Consider the following 18,617-nt stretch of genomic DNA (forward strand, 5'->3'; position numbering starts at 1 on the left):
GTTGAAATTTTCAGATGTCATATTAGGCAACGATTGACATTCTGGTGTAAGGAACACAACAGAAAACGAATGGACAACTGTTAGAGATGAAATATCGAAGGCAGCAGAAGATAATACTGGCAGAAAGGCAAGGGGGAGTAAAAATCCTTGGATAGTCGAAACAAAGCCACGGCAGCAGACAACATTCCATTAAGAATACTGATGACCTTGGGAGAGCCAGCCCTGACAGAATTCTTCCATCTGGTGAGCAAGATGTATGAGACATGTGAAATACCCTCACACTTAAAGATGAACATAATAATTCCATTTCCAAAGAAAGCAGGTGTTGACAGGTGTGAGAATTACTTGACTATCAGTTTAATAAGTCACGGCTGCAAAATACTAAATTAACACGAATTCTTTACAGACGAATGGAGAAACTGATAGAAGCCGACCTCGGGGAAGATTAGTTTGGATTCCGTAGACATTTTGGAACACCTGAGGCAATACTGACCATACGAGCTACCTTAGAAAATAGATTAAGGAAAAGGAAACCTACGTTTCAAGCATTAGTAGACTTAGAGAAAGCTTTTGACTACGTTGACTGGAATACTCAGTTTCAATTTCTGAAGGTGGCAGCAGTAAAATACAGGAAGCGAAAGAATACTTACAATTTGTACAGAAACCAGGTGGCAGTTATAAGAGTTGAGGGGCATAAAAAGCAGCCTCCTGTGCTTCCCTGTAATATTCTACGCTGTACTGCAGCTTGTTGTCTGTCCTAAAACGTCGTCTTTGCAGCCAGCTGTTCATTTGAACGGAGATGAATGTCAGAGGGAGCCAATTCCAGACTGTGTAGTGGATGATCAAATACTTCTCATCGAAAATGCTGCAGGATCGTCCTCATTGCCCCTGCAGTGTGTATGAAATTAGGCGAAATCTCTTGGCACGTACTCATACTTGGCGGAGGCACTATCATCTAGGCATCTTTGCACCCTCACTATGCACTCAGAACTGAAGGGAACGACGTGACGCTATCTACGGGCATACTACAGACCCTACCCAACACATCTGTGCAAAGCTTCACCGGAGTTGCCCCTCGCAGATATTATGAATGTTATTGTTAAAACAATGCTGCCGGCCGAAGTGGCCGTGCGGTTAAAGGCGCTGCAGTCTGGAATCGCAGGACCGCTACGGTCGCAGGTTCGAATCCTGCCTCGGGCATGGATGTTTGTGATGTCCTTAGGTTAGTTAGATTTAACTAGTTCTAAGTTCTAGGGGACTAATGACCTCAGCAGTTGAGTCCCATAGTGCTCAGAGCCATTTGAACCATTTTTTTGAACAATGCTGAAGATTAGAGGGGTAGATCACATAACTAATGAGGAGGTATTGAATAGAATTGGAGAGAACAGGAGTTTGTGGCACAATTTGACAAGAAGAGGGGACCGGTTGGTAGGACATGTTCTGAGGCATCAAGGGATCACGAATTTAGCATTGGAGGGCAGCGTGGAGGGTAAAAATCGTAGACGGAGACCAAGAGATGAACACACTAAACACATTCAGAAGGATGTAGGTTGCAGTAAGTACTGGGAGATGAATAAGCATGCACAGGATAGAGTAGCATGGAGAGCTGCATCAAACCAGTCTCAGGACTGAAGACCACAACAACAACAACAACAACAACAACATTAAAACCATACTTCACCATTTTTGTCTGACTTAGCATCCAACGAGTAATTCTGTACTATGAAATAGACCTTCTCAGGTCATAGACAGCATAACAATAAGTAGTCCTATCAAAAAAGCTTTAAAGAATGGAAATCTGAAATAAAGGTGACAAGTGTATACAATATAATTTATCTGATTAACTGTCTAGTACGTACGAGTGTATTTGATCTTACAGTGTAAATCTACATTTCATTTAAAATTCAGATATAATTTTAAAAATATCGAAGATAGAACAGTATTAGGAAAAAATTGAAAAACAAAAGCTTTGGAGGTTTAATTAATCTCTTTTACAAAAAGCACACAAAAATTGGAGTACAAGACTCATTTAACACTGAATAGGTTTTTACAGATCACAGCATATAAGTAGTGTACCAAAGCCACCACCAACTCGTTTTGTTAGTGTGGGTTGCCTACATTAGGGGCAGGTATGCACTCACGTACAGACTTCTTTTCTCCTTTCATTGTCAGGTCCAATTGAGACCACGATCGTAATATTTAATTGTAAGTAGAGTGATAAAACATATATGTGGTCAATTTTCTAGGATGATTCAGCCTATGCGTGCTTTGCTATGCAGCGTCGGTGACCTGTGGCAGAAGTGATTCACGTTTCTTGCTAACGGTAGAAGCTTTTTGGGGTGCAGGAATGTAGCTGACTTAACTGTGTCGTCCCCTAGACGACCAAATAGCGAACTAATACTTACTATGTGTTGGATAGCTTTCTTGATCGCGTGGAAAGTTGGGAAGATTCAGTATGGACGTGTGTTTGCACTGGATCATTATTACCTCCCATGTAAATTGTCCAGTTGACTGTTTCTGCACATTTCGCACCTCTATTTAGTTGAGGGAACATCGATTTTTGCTGGTTCTCTAGACATGAGAAGCACCTTAGTTGACATTGTAAATTATAGGAATGATTTGAAACCTGTTACATCACCGATATCAGTATTTGCAAGTGGAAATATCAGTTTCCTCTATTCTTTTCGAGTTTTCATGTAAAAGCGGGATAAGTTTCTAGTTACTCATCATCATTTCATCCCCATCGACGCACAAGTCGCAAAGTAGTGTCAAATCGAAAGACTAGCACACGGCGAATGGTCTACCCGACGGCAGCCCCTAGTCGCACGACATTTATTTACCTCTTCATCTCAGAGTAGCACTTGCGACATACGTCCTCCATTATTCGCTGGTGGTATTCCAATCTCTGTCTTCTTCTACAATTTTTGTCATCTACAGCTCCCTCTAGTACGATGGAAATCATTCCCTCATGTCTTCACAGAAGTCCTATCATCCTGTCCCTTCTCCTTATCAGTGTTTTCCACATATTCCTTTCCTCTCCGACTCTGCACAGAACTTTCTCATTCCCTACCTTATCAGTCCACCTAATTTGCTTATAGCGTCACCTCTCAAATGCTTCGATTTTCTTCTGTTACGCTTTTCCCCAATCCATGTTTAACTACCATACAATGCTGTATTCCAGGTGTACAGTCTCAGAAATTTCTTCCTCAAATTAAGACCGGTATTTGATATCAGTAGACTTCTCTTGGCCAGCAATGCCCTTTTTGCCACTGCCAGGCTGCTTTTGATGTCCTCCTTGCTCCGTCCATCACTTGTTATTTTACTGCCTCGGTATCAGAATTCCTTAACTGCATCTACTTCATGATCATTAATCATGATATTAAGTTTCTCGCTGTTCTCATTTCTACTACTTCTCATCTTTCGTCTTTCTTCGATTTAGTCTCAATCCATACTCTGTACTCATTAGACTGTTCATTCCCTTCACCAGATCATGTAATTCTTCTTTATCTTCACTCAGGTTAGCAATGTCATAAGCGAATCGTATCATTGATATCCTTTCACCTTGAATTTTAATTCCGCTAATGAAACTCCCTTTTATTTCTATAATTGCTTCCTTCATGTACAGATTGAACAGTAGGGGCGAAAGACTACATCCTTGTCTTACACCCTTTTTAATACGAGCACTTCATTCTTGGTTGTCCACTCTTGTTATTCCCTCTTGGTTGTTGTACATATTGTATGTAAACCCTCTCTCCCTATCGCTTACCACTTTTTTTCTCAGAGTTTCGAACATGTTGCACCATTTTACGTTGTGGAACGTTTTTTCCTGGTCGACAAATCCTATTAACGTGTCTTGATTTTTCTTTAGTCTTGCTTCCATTATTAACCGCAACGATAGAATTACCTCTCTCGTGCCTTTACCTTTCCTAAAGCGAAACTGATGGTCATCTTGCACACCCTCAATTTTGTTTTCCATTTTTCTGTATATTATTCTCGCCAGAAACTTGGAAGCATGAGCTGTTAAGCTGATTGTGCGATAATTCTCGCGCTTGTCCACTCTTGCTGGCTTTGGAATTGTGTGGATGTTGCTTTTCCAATAATCAGATGGTATGTCGCCAGATTCATACACTCTACACACGAATGTGAATAGTCGTTTTGTTACCACTTTCCCAAATGATTTTAGAAATTATGATGAAATGTTATCTATCCCTTCTGCCTTATTTGATCTTAAGACTTCCAAAGCTCTTTTAAATTCTGATTATAATACCAGGTCCTCTATCTCTTCTAAATCGACTCCTGTTTCTTCTCCTACAACATCAGACAAATTCTTCCCCCTCACAGAGCCTTTCAGTGTATTCTTTCCACCTGTCTGCTCCCTCGTCTGCATTGAACAGAGGAATTCCCATTGCACTCTTAATGTTATCACTATTGCTTTTAATGTCACCAAAGGTTGTTTTGACTTTCCTGTATGCTGAGTCAGTCCTACCGACAATCTTTTCTTTTTCGATTTCTTCACATTTTTCATGCAGCCATTTCGTCTTAGTTTCCCTGCACTTCCTATTTATTTCATTCCTCATAAACTTGTATTTCTGTATTCCTGAGTCTCCTGGAAAGTTTTTGTACATCCTCTTTTCATCGATCAATTGAAGTATTTCTTCTGTTACTCACGGTTTCTTCGCAGCTACCTTCTTTGTACCTATGTTTTCCTTCCCAGCTTCTGTTAATGCCCTTTTTAGGGATGTCCATTCCTCTCCAACTGTGCTGCCTACTGAGCTATTCTTTAGTGCTGTGTCTATAGCATTAGAGAACTTCAAGCGCATCTAGTCATTCCTTAGTACTTCCATATCCCAATTCTTTGTGTATTGATTCTTCCTCAGTAATGTCTTAAACTTCAGCTTACTCTTCATCACTACTATGTTGTGATCTGAGTCTATATCTGCTCCTGGGTACGCCCTACAATCCAGTATCGGATTTCGAAATCTCTGTCTGACGATGAAGGAATCTAACTGAAATCATCCCATATCACCTTGACTTTTTCAAGTACACATCTCCTCTTGTGATCCCTGAACAGAGTATTCGCTATTACTAGCTGAATTTTATTACAGAACTTAATTAATCTTTCTCCTCTCTCATTAGTTGTCCAAAGCCCATATACTCCTGTAACCTTTTCTTCTACTCCTTCCCAAACAACTGCATTCCAGTCCGCTATGACTTTACATTTTCATCTTCCTTTACGTACTGTGTTACCCTTTCAGTATCCTCATACTGTTTCTCTGGCTCTTTATCTTCGGCGTTCGACGTCGGCATATATACCTGAACTATCGTTGTTGATGTTGGTTTGATGGAAAAGCAGATGAACAGAGAGGGAAGCTGAAAAAAAATTCGTGGGTGAATTGTTAGGATAAATTTGCTTATCTCATCTACAAGTTTTCGTCCCGATTTCGCAGTTTGCTGTGTATCGTCAGGGTGACGCTTTATTTGAAATTTCGTTATCTTACGTCTTCCAATTCTGTAGCATTGAAGTTATGCAACCATGCACTACTTCCCTCGAAATCAAAAATGGTTGAAATGGCTCTGACCACTATGGGACTTACCTTCTGAGGTCATCAGTCCCCTAGAACTTAGAACTAGTTAAACCTTACTAAGCTAAGGACATCACACACATCCATGCCCGAGGCAGGATTCGAACCTGCTACCGTAGCGGTCGCGCGATTCCAGACTGTAGCGCCTAGAGCCGCTCGGCCACTTCTGTCGGCCCCTCGAAATCGCTGTAACCTATGTCGTGTGAAATGTAATGTGCATAGTGTGGTAGGTTACTATCATGCACATTCTGTAAATTGAATCGAGCATCCTTGAAATGCTGAAACACTAGTTTTTGTACCAAATGAACCTTGTCCTTCCTTGTATATCTGTAGTTTTTCTTATGTGTTACACTGTCATATTGCTGCGGAATTATTCGAAATCTGTTCATAATTTTTTTTTACTATGCTGTGGATGATATTCCATGTATGTAATTATATTCAATTTCTGGTTTACTATCCGACAAAGACGATGAACTATTTAGCTCAGCACATGATGCAATATCACTTTCGTCTTGTTAAGCAATATCGTTGTCATTGTACTCCTCACCTACATTGTCCGCATTGTCTAGTGTATGCGGCACCACACATTCCACTGACTCAGCTTGCAGAAAAGCTAATGTTTTATCTGCCACTTCTGTCTCGCTATGCGAAATTCCTTGTGTTCCTTTCTGATGAAGTGACGTCTTCGGCAACTGTTGTTGTAGATGTAATGCAATGTTTGCTTTGTTGATCGTTGCCATGGCTGTGCTTTGTATCAACACCACTAGCACTGTAACATTGTTGTGAGTTACTCTTCAACTAAGGTGTTCAACTACGCTCTTAAGGCTCATAATGTGCTCACCATTGGATTCGTTCTGTATCGCCCCTGCTTGCCACTAGCAGAGAATGCTGTGGTTGCATGTAAGACAATATGTGGGGCTTCGAACGACGTAAACATCATTCGCGTTTTGCGACCTCACACTCACGGTGTTCCTTCTCAGATACATGATACACAAATTTTTAGAAGAAACTTTTTCACACTTGAACATGCTATTTTCTCAAGATGCAGACAGATGGGGTACACAATTTTCTGTACCTGTGGGAAGGCCGACGTTGGGGAGGGTACCCAGCCACAATTCGTCACTAACGTTGACAAAGCATACATAACAACGCGCCGACCCCGTAGAAAAGCGGGAAAAGGAAGCTGAAGAAGGCTATGCGGCAGCACCGGATGACACTCTCTCCCTCGGCGCGAAATACTCCTACTAAACTGTACAAGCAAATGGTTCAAATGGCTCAGAGCACTATGGGACTTAACATATGGGGTCATCAGTCCCCCCCAGAACTTAGAACTACTTAAACCTAACTAACCTAACGACATCACACACATCCATGCCCTAGGCAGGATTCGAACCTGCGACCGTAGCGGTCGCGTGGTCCCAGACTGTAGCGCCTAGAACCACTCCGCCACAGCGGTCGGACACTGTACAAGCACACGTCGCGGTGATCTACAAGACACAGACATACACCTGAAACTTCCTACGAATAAAATCGAAAATAATATGATGATTCTCCTCAAAGAGTCAGGTTTGCCACGTAACGTCATACGAATGTTGTAACACGAGTAGTTGCGCCAGCACGACTATATGACTTTCCTAAGGTATACAAGGAAGGCATTCATCTAACAATAGGCGCCTTGTCACGGGTCGCTCGTCTCCCCCGTCGGAGGTTCGAGGCCCCCCTCGGGCATGGGTGTTTGTGTGTTATCCTTAGCGTAAGTTAGTTTAGGTTAGATTAAGTAGTGTGTAAGTCTAGGGACCGATGACCTCTGCAGTTTGGTCTCATAGTCCTTGTGGTGTCACCGCCAGACACCACACTTGCTAGGTGGTAGCCTTTAAATCGGCCGCGGTCCGTTAGTATACGTCGGACCCGCGTGTCGCCACTATCAGTGATTGCAGACCGAGCGCCGCCACACGGCATGTCTAGTTTAGAGAGACGCCCCAGTTGTACAGCCGACTTTGATATCGATGGGTCACTGTATACATACGCTCTCATTTGCAGAGACGACAGTTTAGCATAGCCTTCAGCTACGTCATTTGCTACGACCTAGCAAGGCGCCATATTGTTCAAGAATGGATTCTTAACAGATAATATTGTGAATCATGTAGCGTCAAGAGCGACGGTCATCATTAATGGATTCAAGTTAAGTATCGAACTAATTATGTCCGCTTTCTGAATTCTCATTCCTTGTCATGTTCCAGACCTCACGTCAGTATAGTTCCTCCCTCTTCACGCCAGCCTGCGTGAGCTAAAACGCGTGCATTTCGGCCTGTACTAGTAACACGGTGTTTGCTCTTCTGCCAACACAACAGTCCTTACCACAAATTTCCAATTTCCTCTAACAAGAGAACCGCGCCTATAGTTTTTTTAATCTCATTTTCTTCGATTTTGTTCGTTGCATCTGCACGGGGCGGACGTCGTAAGACATCCGTTTAAGTTCGTTGTTGATCGATTAGCTCAGTTTTTTTTATTACAGAGGGCAGCTAACCCTCTGACCGAACACGCTGAGCTACCGTGCCGGCGTATGCGTCGTCACTGATATCATCCAAATTTATGATATATCCAGAGCTTGGCCATAAATGAAACTGACAGCAGTGAGAGCTCCAGACGGCCAAGATTTTAGAAAAAACAGCGTGATTGGCACGTGTCTGACGAGGCATGTTCCATTTATGTTTGTGTAGTTTCCACGCAGCGGTTGGCGTAGGGGAAAGAGTACAGAACGGTAATCCGAGATTCAGGGGATCGAGTCACTTTGCAGAGATATTTGTTTCCAGTTTTTACGTTGCTTACAATGTAAATAAACCGGTAAGAAACTAAATGCATTGTATTTGATGTGATGAAACTCTACGTGCAGGAGAACAAATTTGTTGTGCTAATTGATTCGTAGGGAGTGGAATCAAATCCACAATTATACGACGAGATCTTTCAAGATAAAGAAGGGTTGCATCCAAACTGTATTAATGTCGTTCCTTCCCCCACCCAACCCTATACGGACTCCGCTAGCAGACCCCCGCGATGTCCAATTTGATCATCATTCAAAACTGCTCTTATCTCATGGCGAGAGAAAAATAAATGACAGCCCAAGAAAACTGCACCCAAATACATTCTATTATACATCAGCACTATCTATCCTCACCAAATTTGGTGAACTGTTGTGTTGCGCGTGGTTTACTGCCAACTTTTTAAACAGGGTTTGTAAACCAAATCTGTTTTTGTATAGAAACGTTAAACAGCAGAATAATTGTAAAAATCCAGCGTTTACAACGTGTGTAAGACGCTGAGAAAATTACTGTTTTTACTGTTTTGTATGAATATTACCTAGCATGTGCAAATTATCAATTGCAAAATAATAAAAGTATCTAATATTTCCACCTTACAATCCCTCCCTGGAAATTCGTCTAAATCCCAAATTTTCCGTCATGAAAATATAAATAAACACAATACACTGAACATTATTTCTCATTATTTACAGCACAAGTAACAAAATTTTAAGTAAAAGAAAAATTCCACATTTGGATTCGAACTCACAATCTTCGGGTTACCTTTCTGCACTCTTTCTGCTATATCATTTGCTGCCTTGAAACGACGCAAAAATAAATGGTCCATGTCTCGCCCGACATGCGCCAAAAGTGATACTTCTTCATCTCGCCTGCCCATCTGGAGCTCCCACGCTCGTCAATTTTATTTCTGTCCACGTTCCGTATGAACCATAAATTTTTACAAAACAGTGATAACGATTAGCCGCGGTCCTCCTGTAAAAATCATAATTAGGGCATCTCCGTAACGCCTCGTTCAAATGGCTACGAGCATGATGGGACTTCACTTCTGAGGTCATCAGTCCCCTAGAACTTAGAACTACTTAAACCTAACTAACCTAAGGACATCACACACATCCATGCCCTAGGCAGGATTAGAACCTGCGACCGTAGCGGTCGCGCGGTTCCAGACTGAAGCGCTTAGAACCGCTCGGCCACACCGGACGGCGGTAACGCCTGGCAAAATATCTGAAACTGAGACAGAAAAGCCAAGAACCGCTTATCCAACTTATGCTGGACCAGTAACCGGAAAGATCGGAAACTCCTACGGCAATATGTCATTTATCATGTTTCTCACGCGTCAATAAAGTTAGAAAGTCTTCTTTGCTGTATTAAAGTCGATCTAAGTTACCTAAAAATGCTTCTTTGCCGCATGTGACATATGTTACGTTGGTCAGACTAGATCAGGTATCGCCGAGCGCTGCCTGGGATATAACAGTGAAATGAAATACGATAAGACCAGTGTCGCAGTGAAAACGCAAAGTCTGTGGTAAAGCGTAATTAAGGGGTCTTTCGAAATAAACATGTCGGTAAACCTAATACAACGGGACGGATACTTCAGTTTCGATCAGTCTTCGTGTCTGGTAATCCATTTTTTAAGCAATCTCCAGTCACCAAATCAACCAGACCTGGGAAACGCTAAGAGAATGTAAGTTCAACCGAAAATCAGTGCGTTTCTGGAAACGAAAGAATGTGCAGGTGCGTAGTGGGCGCCGGGAGTCGAACTCGGCTATAAATACCAGAGCGAAACCGTTTTACATATCGGTTGGAGGGAGTAACAGTCATTTCACAAGACTTTGTCACGCGCATTATCGAAAACCTAGGGAACTGCTATCGATTTTCGTTAGCGTTCGACAAGGGCTCCCACGAGACTTTATGCACGCATATCGGAGATTTATGAAACGATTTATTATAATTACTGTTTTAATTAAATCAAATAATGATTTATCGACATATAATGCTTTCATATAAGAGTGTTCTCTCAGGAGTGAGTCGTTATCGTCAACAGTTTAAAAATTAAGAGTCAAACACGCTTGCGATATACCGTTTCAATGTAACGACGCATTGAAAATTTATCACAGACATGTCAACTTTATCATTAAACTCATTTAATAACGCAGCAAACATATAAGCTTTCAAGAGGTACCATGATAACCTAGATAGGAGACCAACAGCACACAGCGAGATGCTAGTGTATGATAGTGGATAATGTCATGGTTTCTCGAGTTAAGAGATGTAGATTCGCATCACACTACATGTAAATTTGTTTTCCCCTTTCATCGTAGCGGTGTTAACATATTCTGGGGATTACTTGTACTATAACACAAGTATGTTCTGCTATCTTCGATTTTACTTACGTTTCCGTCTGATTACAGAACAGAGAATGACATAAATACTTGGCGATTTCCGTGTGTGCGTTTGGGCAGGAACGTAAAAGGACAGCTAAAATTTCTGCGAGTGAAACGAGACGCAAAATAATTCATTTTCTTCCTTGTCGCAAAGTTGATAGCAATTGCTGTGCTTGTCGATACTGTTTGTGTCGATGAAATGACGTGACGTTAGCGAAAAGTCTTGTGAAATGAGTGTTACCCTGATTGGAGTCCAGGCAGCAAATACGCATAACTAGGCAACTCGCAGCATTTGAAGGAACTGGCTGGGTTGGTCATCGAAATATTGCACATAAGATGGAAACAACAGCTCGGTGGGACGCCCGGAGGCACACCGTTAACGGCAAAGACCGTGCTTCAGGAAGTTGTCCAGGACGCCAATACAGAATTCTCGAATTTGTCCCCAAGGCCCATTTACTGAATATGGGACTGACTTAGACCTTTGTTATTAATGTAAGTCTGTCGCATTCTGCACGTATTTTATCTCCAAACTTAATCATATGGCTGTTGTAGTAAATCTGCAACTGTTTGTTGCTGTGGTCTTCAGTTTCAAGCCTGGTTCGATGTTTCACGCTGTAGTCTAAACATTCCACGTCTATTCCTCTCTGCGTAATTACCGCAACCTTCATCCACTTGAACCTGCCTACTGTAGTCTGCATATCGTGGTCTGGTCTCCAGCTATAATTTTTACGTCCTATACTTATTCCATTATAAAACCCACACTTAAAAATCCTTTTTTCTCTTCTTGCTCTGCTGGTCAGCATCCACATTACACTTAAACATCACACTACGTTTCAGACAAATACTTCGAGAAAAGACTTCCTAGTATTTAAGATTATATTTGGGATTAACAAATTTTACTATTTCAGAAATATTTTTCTTGTAATTGCCTATCTGCACTTTGTATCCTGTCTATTTCGACCGTAGTCAGTAATTGCGTTCCCCAAGTAGCCGAACTTGCCTCTTACTTTCGGTGTCTCGTTTCCTAATCTAACTGCCTCATAATCGCCTGGTTTAATTCGAGTACACCTCATTACCATTCTTTTAATTTTATCCTTGTTCATCTCATAACCTCTTTTCTATCCATCCCGTTCAACTGATCCTCCGAGTCCTTTTCCTTCTCTGACAGAATTATAGCATCATCGACAAACCCTTCTTTTTTTCTTTGCCCATATTTCATTAATCCAAAAATAATCGGAGGCTTGTTTCACATCATTTCAAATTACATTCAATCGACTCATTAGCAAGTATGTAGAACTCAACGATTTATTTGAGCGGAAAATCTGTGTTTTAAGCCACTTATATACCAAACACAAATGATTCTTCACCATTTAAGAGAATAAGTATTCTATGACTACATAGTCTATTGTATTGCAGAAACAATGTATTAACAAAGGTTACAGAATTGAAAAATGCAAAGTACTCACGTGGCTAATGTAATGTATCTAGAATTTGAAGTTGTTTTCTAAATGTTGGTTTCAAATCGACTTCGATCTGTACCACTAATCCTATTATCTTACTCTCACGCAAACGTTTTCGCGGTCACTTTAAAAGTGAAACACTCTGTATGTAAATCTTCTTGTGGTTGACGCTCTCTTTTGTCCGCGTTTGCTTTCTAATATGTAATACAGAAATGTGGTTTTGACTTGAGCAAACACAAATTCTTGTTTATTTTAATACCTAAAATCTTTTCCGAGACGTTTTTCTATTTTCAGTAAGTCCATTTATTCTCTTAGTATTATTTACCCACTGAAGATGGAGAAACTTCTACGAAGCATATTTCGGTAATAAAATAAACGAGAAGAATCTGTGTTTGCTCAACACTGACATTCAATGATAAAGGTGACATGTTTGTGATAAATTTTCAATGCATCGTTACCTTGAAATGGCATACCGCATGCGTGTTTGATGCTTAATTTGTATTGAGCAGCCAGCCGGAGTGGCCGAGCGGTTCTAAGCGATACAGTCTGGAACCGAGCAAACGCTACGGTCGCAGGTTTCAATCCTGTCTCGGGCAGGATGTCCGATGTCCGATGTCCTTAGGTTGGTTAGGTTTAAGTAGTTCTAAGTTCTAGGGGACTGATGATCTCAGCAGTTAAGTCCTATAGTGCTCAGAGCCATTTGAACCATTTTGTATTGAGCAAACACAGATTCTCCTTGCTTGTTTTAATACCGAAATATGCTTCGCATGCAATGCTGTCGTAAACGTGTATATTGCTGCAATTTGACCGTTATCCTGTACTACATTAAACCAATCTCTTAACTGCAAAAGCTTACAACTTTGGTAATGTCAGTGGACAGTTAAAGGAACGCCACAGTCGGCAGGCAACGCAACAAAGTTCAACTTTGGCAGATGCTGGATACACATTATCGAGGAACCGAGTACCTTATGCAGCCACTCTACACTAGGTTGTGGGAGGTATCCCTGAAGGACTTCATGCAAATACTGGGGCAGCTTCTTCAACAAGGTTTCGGACAATTTCTTTCACGTCTTTCTCCGAATCAAGTCCTTGTGTCATCTTTAACGATTTCACTGACGGCGTGAAATTGAACCCTATATAATGTGCAGAAACAATCAACGTAATACAGCAAGTTGTCGGGTAGTGCTTTATAACATACAATGAGGAATATATATTTTATTGCAGAAAAACACATTTTTTACTTAACAAATTCTTCGATGAATTTAGATATTAATGATGAGTTATGAGTCGTTGGTATTATGCAATATTAAGGAAAAAAGTTACTCTAGGATTGTTCTATCTGGAAAATCGGCAAGTCAGCAGTTTGTGCTAATATGGATTTATACCCAGAGACGAAAATCATTGAGAGAATTATGAATCTGCAAAGGGAAGCTAATCTAGTTCAGTACCAGGTGACTCAACGAAGACTGACACTGGCAGACATTGGATATTCTCGTGGAGATGTAAGACCATGTCCATCCACCCTACTTCATGATTTGTGTGGTATCTTAAACGACTTCATGCATGTACTAGGACATGTTAAACTCCACAGCGTAATTCTTTTAACAACATCTCATGCACCTCACGTAGGAAAGTCGATTCAAGAAACGACATAGGAGGGTTACTTTCTGCTCTGCTTACGTACTTTCACCTATGAACAACTTTATAACCATGTACAAAAATACGTGGAATTTCGAAATATCGACAAGTTTCTTTTCGAAGAAAAGCATTGAATATTGATTGAATTCTCTCATTATGAGCTTTAATTATTAAAAACCATTGAAAAGCCAAGAACGCTGCTGATTTACTTCCTAATATGCAAACTTCTGACATTATTACCTACACAAGCGGTAGATGCTGTACTGCTTGCAAAACAAGAAGGTATGATCCGATATATAGAAAGGGTACAACTTATAAAAATTATATGCAATCAAAAGAAAAAAAATTCATACTCATGCTATTCTCCTCATGCACCGTAATCACGTATTCCTTCTCCTTATCTATGTACTTGCTGGAATCCGGCGAAGAAGATAATTACATACGTTTTATAGTCGGTATGCTTTCCCCAATATCATTGTTAGAAACCATTCAAAAGTCAAGATCGCATAAAATATTATTTATTCAAGACATCTTCTGCATGAGATTCAGTGTGAATTGAGCATGTTTCACTACAAAAAAAAAAAAAAAAAGTTTGAGACGTGAAGATGACAGCTCACACTGTTGATACACATCGTCTTGAATAAAAAATATTTTGTGCGATCTTGGCTTTTTAATGGTTTTTAACAATGAATATTGGGGAAAGCGTACCGACTATAAAGCGTATGTTGTCATCTTTTCAACTATGTTCCTGCACCCCCATAGATAAGGAGAAGGAACTCGTGATTACGAAGCATGAGCAGAATTACATAAGTTTGATCTTTTTTTCGTTTGATTCTGTATAATTTTTACAAGTTATATATAAACTTACCTTCTTGTTTGCAAGTAGTACAGCATCTACCGATTACGTAGGTAATAATGTCAGAAGTTTGCATATTTGGAAGTATATCAGCAGCGTTCTTCCAGTTAATGGTTACCTGAATTAATTGTCAGTTATATACAAGTAATGTGACTACCGTAAATCATTACTATTGCTTGTCTAACGTTGTATTTCTATGAGCATAGCGGCAGTTGCAGAGGTGTTAAATAATTTACCATGAGCTGTACGCAAAGCTACGTAGCTGTTAAACCGTAACATTTAATCAACATTGGAGGTGTTGTTACGAGAATTGTGTTGAAATTCTGTACTATACTAAAACGTTTTTATTTCAGTAGTCGATAAAGCTTCAAGTCAAATGATGTGATTCGATTTGTTCTCGTTAGGATTTCAGTTATGACTAGATTTAATTCTGATTACAATGGATTAAGATCATGCAAAATATTGTCGCTTTTTGCTTAGTACATAAATCATATTTTACTACTATAAAATGTCCAGATATTAGGCAGATTGCTTAACATAAAATAATGATTCTGACCTCAGCTTCATAAATACAAAATTTCAAACAGTATTTCAGATTAATGGCAAATTCGTGTCCAAAGCAACTTTACATCGTAATCAGAATAACACAGGCACTGCAATAACGTAAATGTCGTATGGTAATGAGAAGTTGTATTATAAATATTTTTTTAAAATAGTAAGTAATGTAGATGTAACTTGGTAACGATGTGTCCATCTCGATTACACAGTAAAGGTAAATTGTTGTTTAAATATATAAAAAATTTAGATTCCAGAGCAGCATCTTTGAAACAATTCTACAAGGCAAAAAGTACACGGAAGTACATTAAATAGCAAAGAAATGCTATGCACACGAAAGTCTCTTATCAAGCTCTTTGATTTTTCATCGTCTCTAAAGAAATGAAACTAATAGATCTTTTTTTGATAAAGATACTGTTAGGTGCCATAAACGCATCCACCATGCCAATTCAATGCTTACTGGCCGTAAGCTAAAAGATGAAACATTACTACCATCATTACCGTTACCCAAATGATCCTGGCCGAAAAAAATTTATTTTCACGAAACAGGTTTTGTAGCCAACATAAAAAAAGGGGAAAAGTTGACTTCACGGTATACAGGAAACGCACAGGGAAAAATGTCGTAACCGACATGTTCATTTAAATGTATTTAGTCCATTCAGCCGCAAATCTTTGAGCTATGGCAGTCTTCAGACCTAGAGAATCAGGAATGGGTAGACGCCTGCACGAAGACGTACCTGCGACGCCGGCGAACAGAGCGGGCAGCAGAAGCCACAGGAGCGACGACATCGGCGTCATGACGACATGCCCGCTCGGCACGTACTGAATTGCCGGCGACTCCGCGGTCGCCGCAACAAAACATTGGCGCTCGCGTCGCCGAACGCGCACACATGTGCGCTTGCGCACACCGCCTTACAGCGCGTCCCTCCAGGGCGGGAGAGAAAAAAGAGAAACGGAGCGCAAACTGCGGTGATGCGCCCACGGCGAACGTCCAGCCCAGCAGACGGCGCGCGATGCCTTTTACCGTCCCGTTGCAACGCTGCTGCTTCTACGCTGTGAGCTGCCGATGTGAGCAAAGAAACTGTGAGAACAGACCGAAAGGTCATAGGGCGGATCGCTACACATTTATCCGTCCTTCTAGAAATGGTGTAGTTGGAGCTATCATCTTACGACTGGGGCGCCTGGAAGACAAGTGAGAATGATTATTACTTATTAGCTATATTCTCGCTACTCCACTCCTGGTTTCCGCAGTCAAGTATAGTGTGAAAATTATTAAAACCGACAAACTATGGCAGCATGCACTAGGAATGAAAAAAATCGACCAGTTAAAACCGATACTGGTATTTTAGTTCAGAATAATAATGAGTAAAAAACAATACCGTACACCAGTTTTCCATAGCAGAGATGTTAAAATTTTTGGTATTTAAAACAAATGCTTATTCGAAAATTTCCACTGGTTTGACATGTTGTATTATTATAGAAAATAGGAAAGCAATCAGTGCTATTTCAGTTACAAAGCCGACAGTTAGAAACGACCAACAAACACATGATATAAGAATCAGTACAGCGTTGCTGAGACAATAATGTACCTGTTATCGTGTAGCGTGTACGTGGAGTGTGTAAGATCCCGCACCTGATTGATTAAAAAGTAAATAATCATGTTTGACTACAAGACACGATATTCATTCAAAATATTTACAGAAAAAGAATGCTACAAATGTTGCACAAAAGCTTATTATATATCTGTCATTTCTATGAAATAATAAAATAGAAAAGAAATTATGGCAACAGTAAAAAATTAGAAACAAAAGAGAAAGTAAGTGATGTGCTGCCTGTGTTTACATAATATTCCTTTCTCTGCTTGTAACCCTTGGAAACGAATAACTTAACACGAAAAAATAAGAGCTGTCCAAATTGATTTTTCAATCTTTAACACTGATTATTCATAAGACTCAAATAATGGTATGGTCGTCTGTTACAATATGATCTTTGAGCAGAGTTTAAAAAATTAGAAAAAAAACAGGAGAATATTGGCGATGCTTTGTAGTATTCAATCCCTCAGTAATCTTCAAGAGAGCAGTAAAAGGTGTACCGTACAAGTTTTGTTTCATTTGCCGGTTTTATCTGATATTTCAATTCTATGTATCTTAAATCGTCTAATGTAAAGGTCCGAGGGAGTTTTGGGATTGTTCAGCTTTTGTTCATTGCCTAAGTTTATTACTGGAAATAATAACACTGTCGTGTGACTAGGGCCTCCCGTCGGGTAGACCGTTCGCCGGGGGCAAGTCTTCCGCTTTGACGCCACTTCGGCGACTTGCGCGTCGATAGGGATAAAATGATGATTATTAGGACAACGCAACACCCAGCCCTTGAGCGGAGACAATCTCCGACCTAGCCGGGATTCGAACAGGGGTCCGCAGGATTGACATTCTGTCGCGCTGACCACTCAGCTACCGGGGGCAGACAATAATAACAATAAGAAACTGGAAAACGGTTATTTCGAAAACCAGTTATTCTGAAAGGTTTTAACAGTCAGGTAAAACTGGAGATAGAAAAAACAACTGGTTGTTTCAGCGTTCTCTAGATTCCACGGAACACTGAAACAAACATTTTTCCCTAATGTTATATTTTCCTGTAACGATCTTTTAAACAATAGAGGAAAATTGTAAGGTCCTTCAAAAAATGTTGAAATGTGTGTGAATTTCTGAGGGACCAAACTGCTGAGTTCATTGGTCCCTAGACTTACACACTACTTAAACTAACTTATGCTAAGAACAACACACACACCCATGCCCGAGGGAGGACTCGAACCTCCGGCGGGAGGGGCCGCGCAATCCGTGACATGGCGCCTCAAACCACGCGGCCACTTCGCGCGGTTCTAAGGTGTTAATGTCATTTTGGTTTTTGTATGTTATCGATGTGTACGTCAGAGAGATGGGAAGATACGTTACTGCTAAAGAATCTTTGGTGTTGTCGTGGCACATTCTTTGCCTCTGCACAGTCTGATACATTCTTGAGTGAAGTGTGGTAGATGATGGATTTATTCTGTAGTGTTGTCTGGACTTCTGCTTGTATCTGTTAGATACTAATTGTCAAGGACAGCAATGATGAATATGATGTATACATTAGAAAGCGAAAAGGACATAAATTTTGAAGGGAAGAAGTTTAGCCTAAGACTGCAGCACTACGCAGCTAGGAATGATTATTGTCAGCTAGTTAACTTGTTCAGAGCTGAGAGAAAGACCAACCCACTTCCCTGACTCATTCATTAACATATTAACTGATTAAGCTGTTTAAATTTTACAGATTTTTGAAAATCATTA

General features: G+C 40.4%; 1 protein-coding gene across 1 annotated transcript in view; it reads right to left on the reverse strand.

Annotated features, from left to right (window-relative positions):
• The window catches only part of LOC126474122 (uncharacterized), a 335,080-nt gene extending 318,977 nt beyond the window's left edge, over positions 1-16,103 (reverse strand). Inside the window, exon 1 of the mRNA XM_050101555.1 lies at positions 16,032-16,103. Coding sequence (XP_049957512.1) covers positions 16,032-16,092 — 61 coding nt within the window. The 5' untranslated portion in view covers positions 16,093-16,103. The remainder of the gene's footprint in view (positions 1-16,031) is intronic.
• Between the last annotated feature and the right edge of the window lie 2,514 nt (positions 16,104-18,617).

This window comes from Schistocerca serialis, chromosome 1 (genome assembly GCF_023864345.2).
Source record: "Schistocerca serialis cubense isolate TAMUIC-IGC-003099 chromosome 1, iqSchSeri2.2, whole genome shotgun sequence".
Classification (NCBI taxonomy): Eukaryota; Metazoa; Arthropoda; class Insecta; order Orthoptera; family Acrididae; genus Schistocerca; species Schistocerca serialis.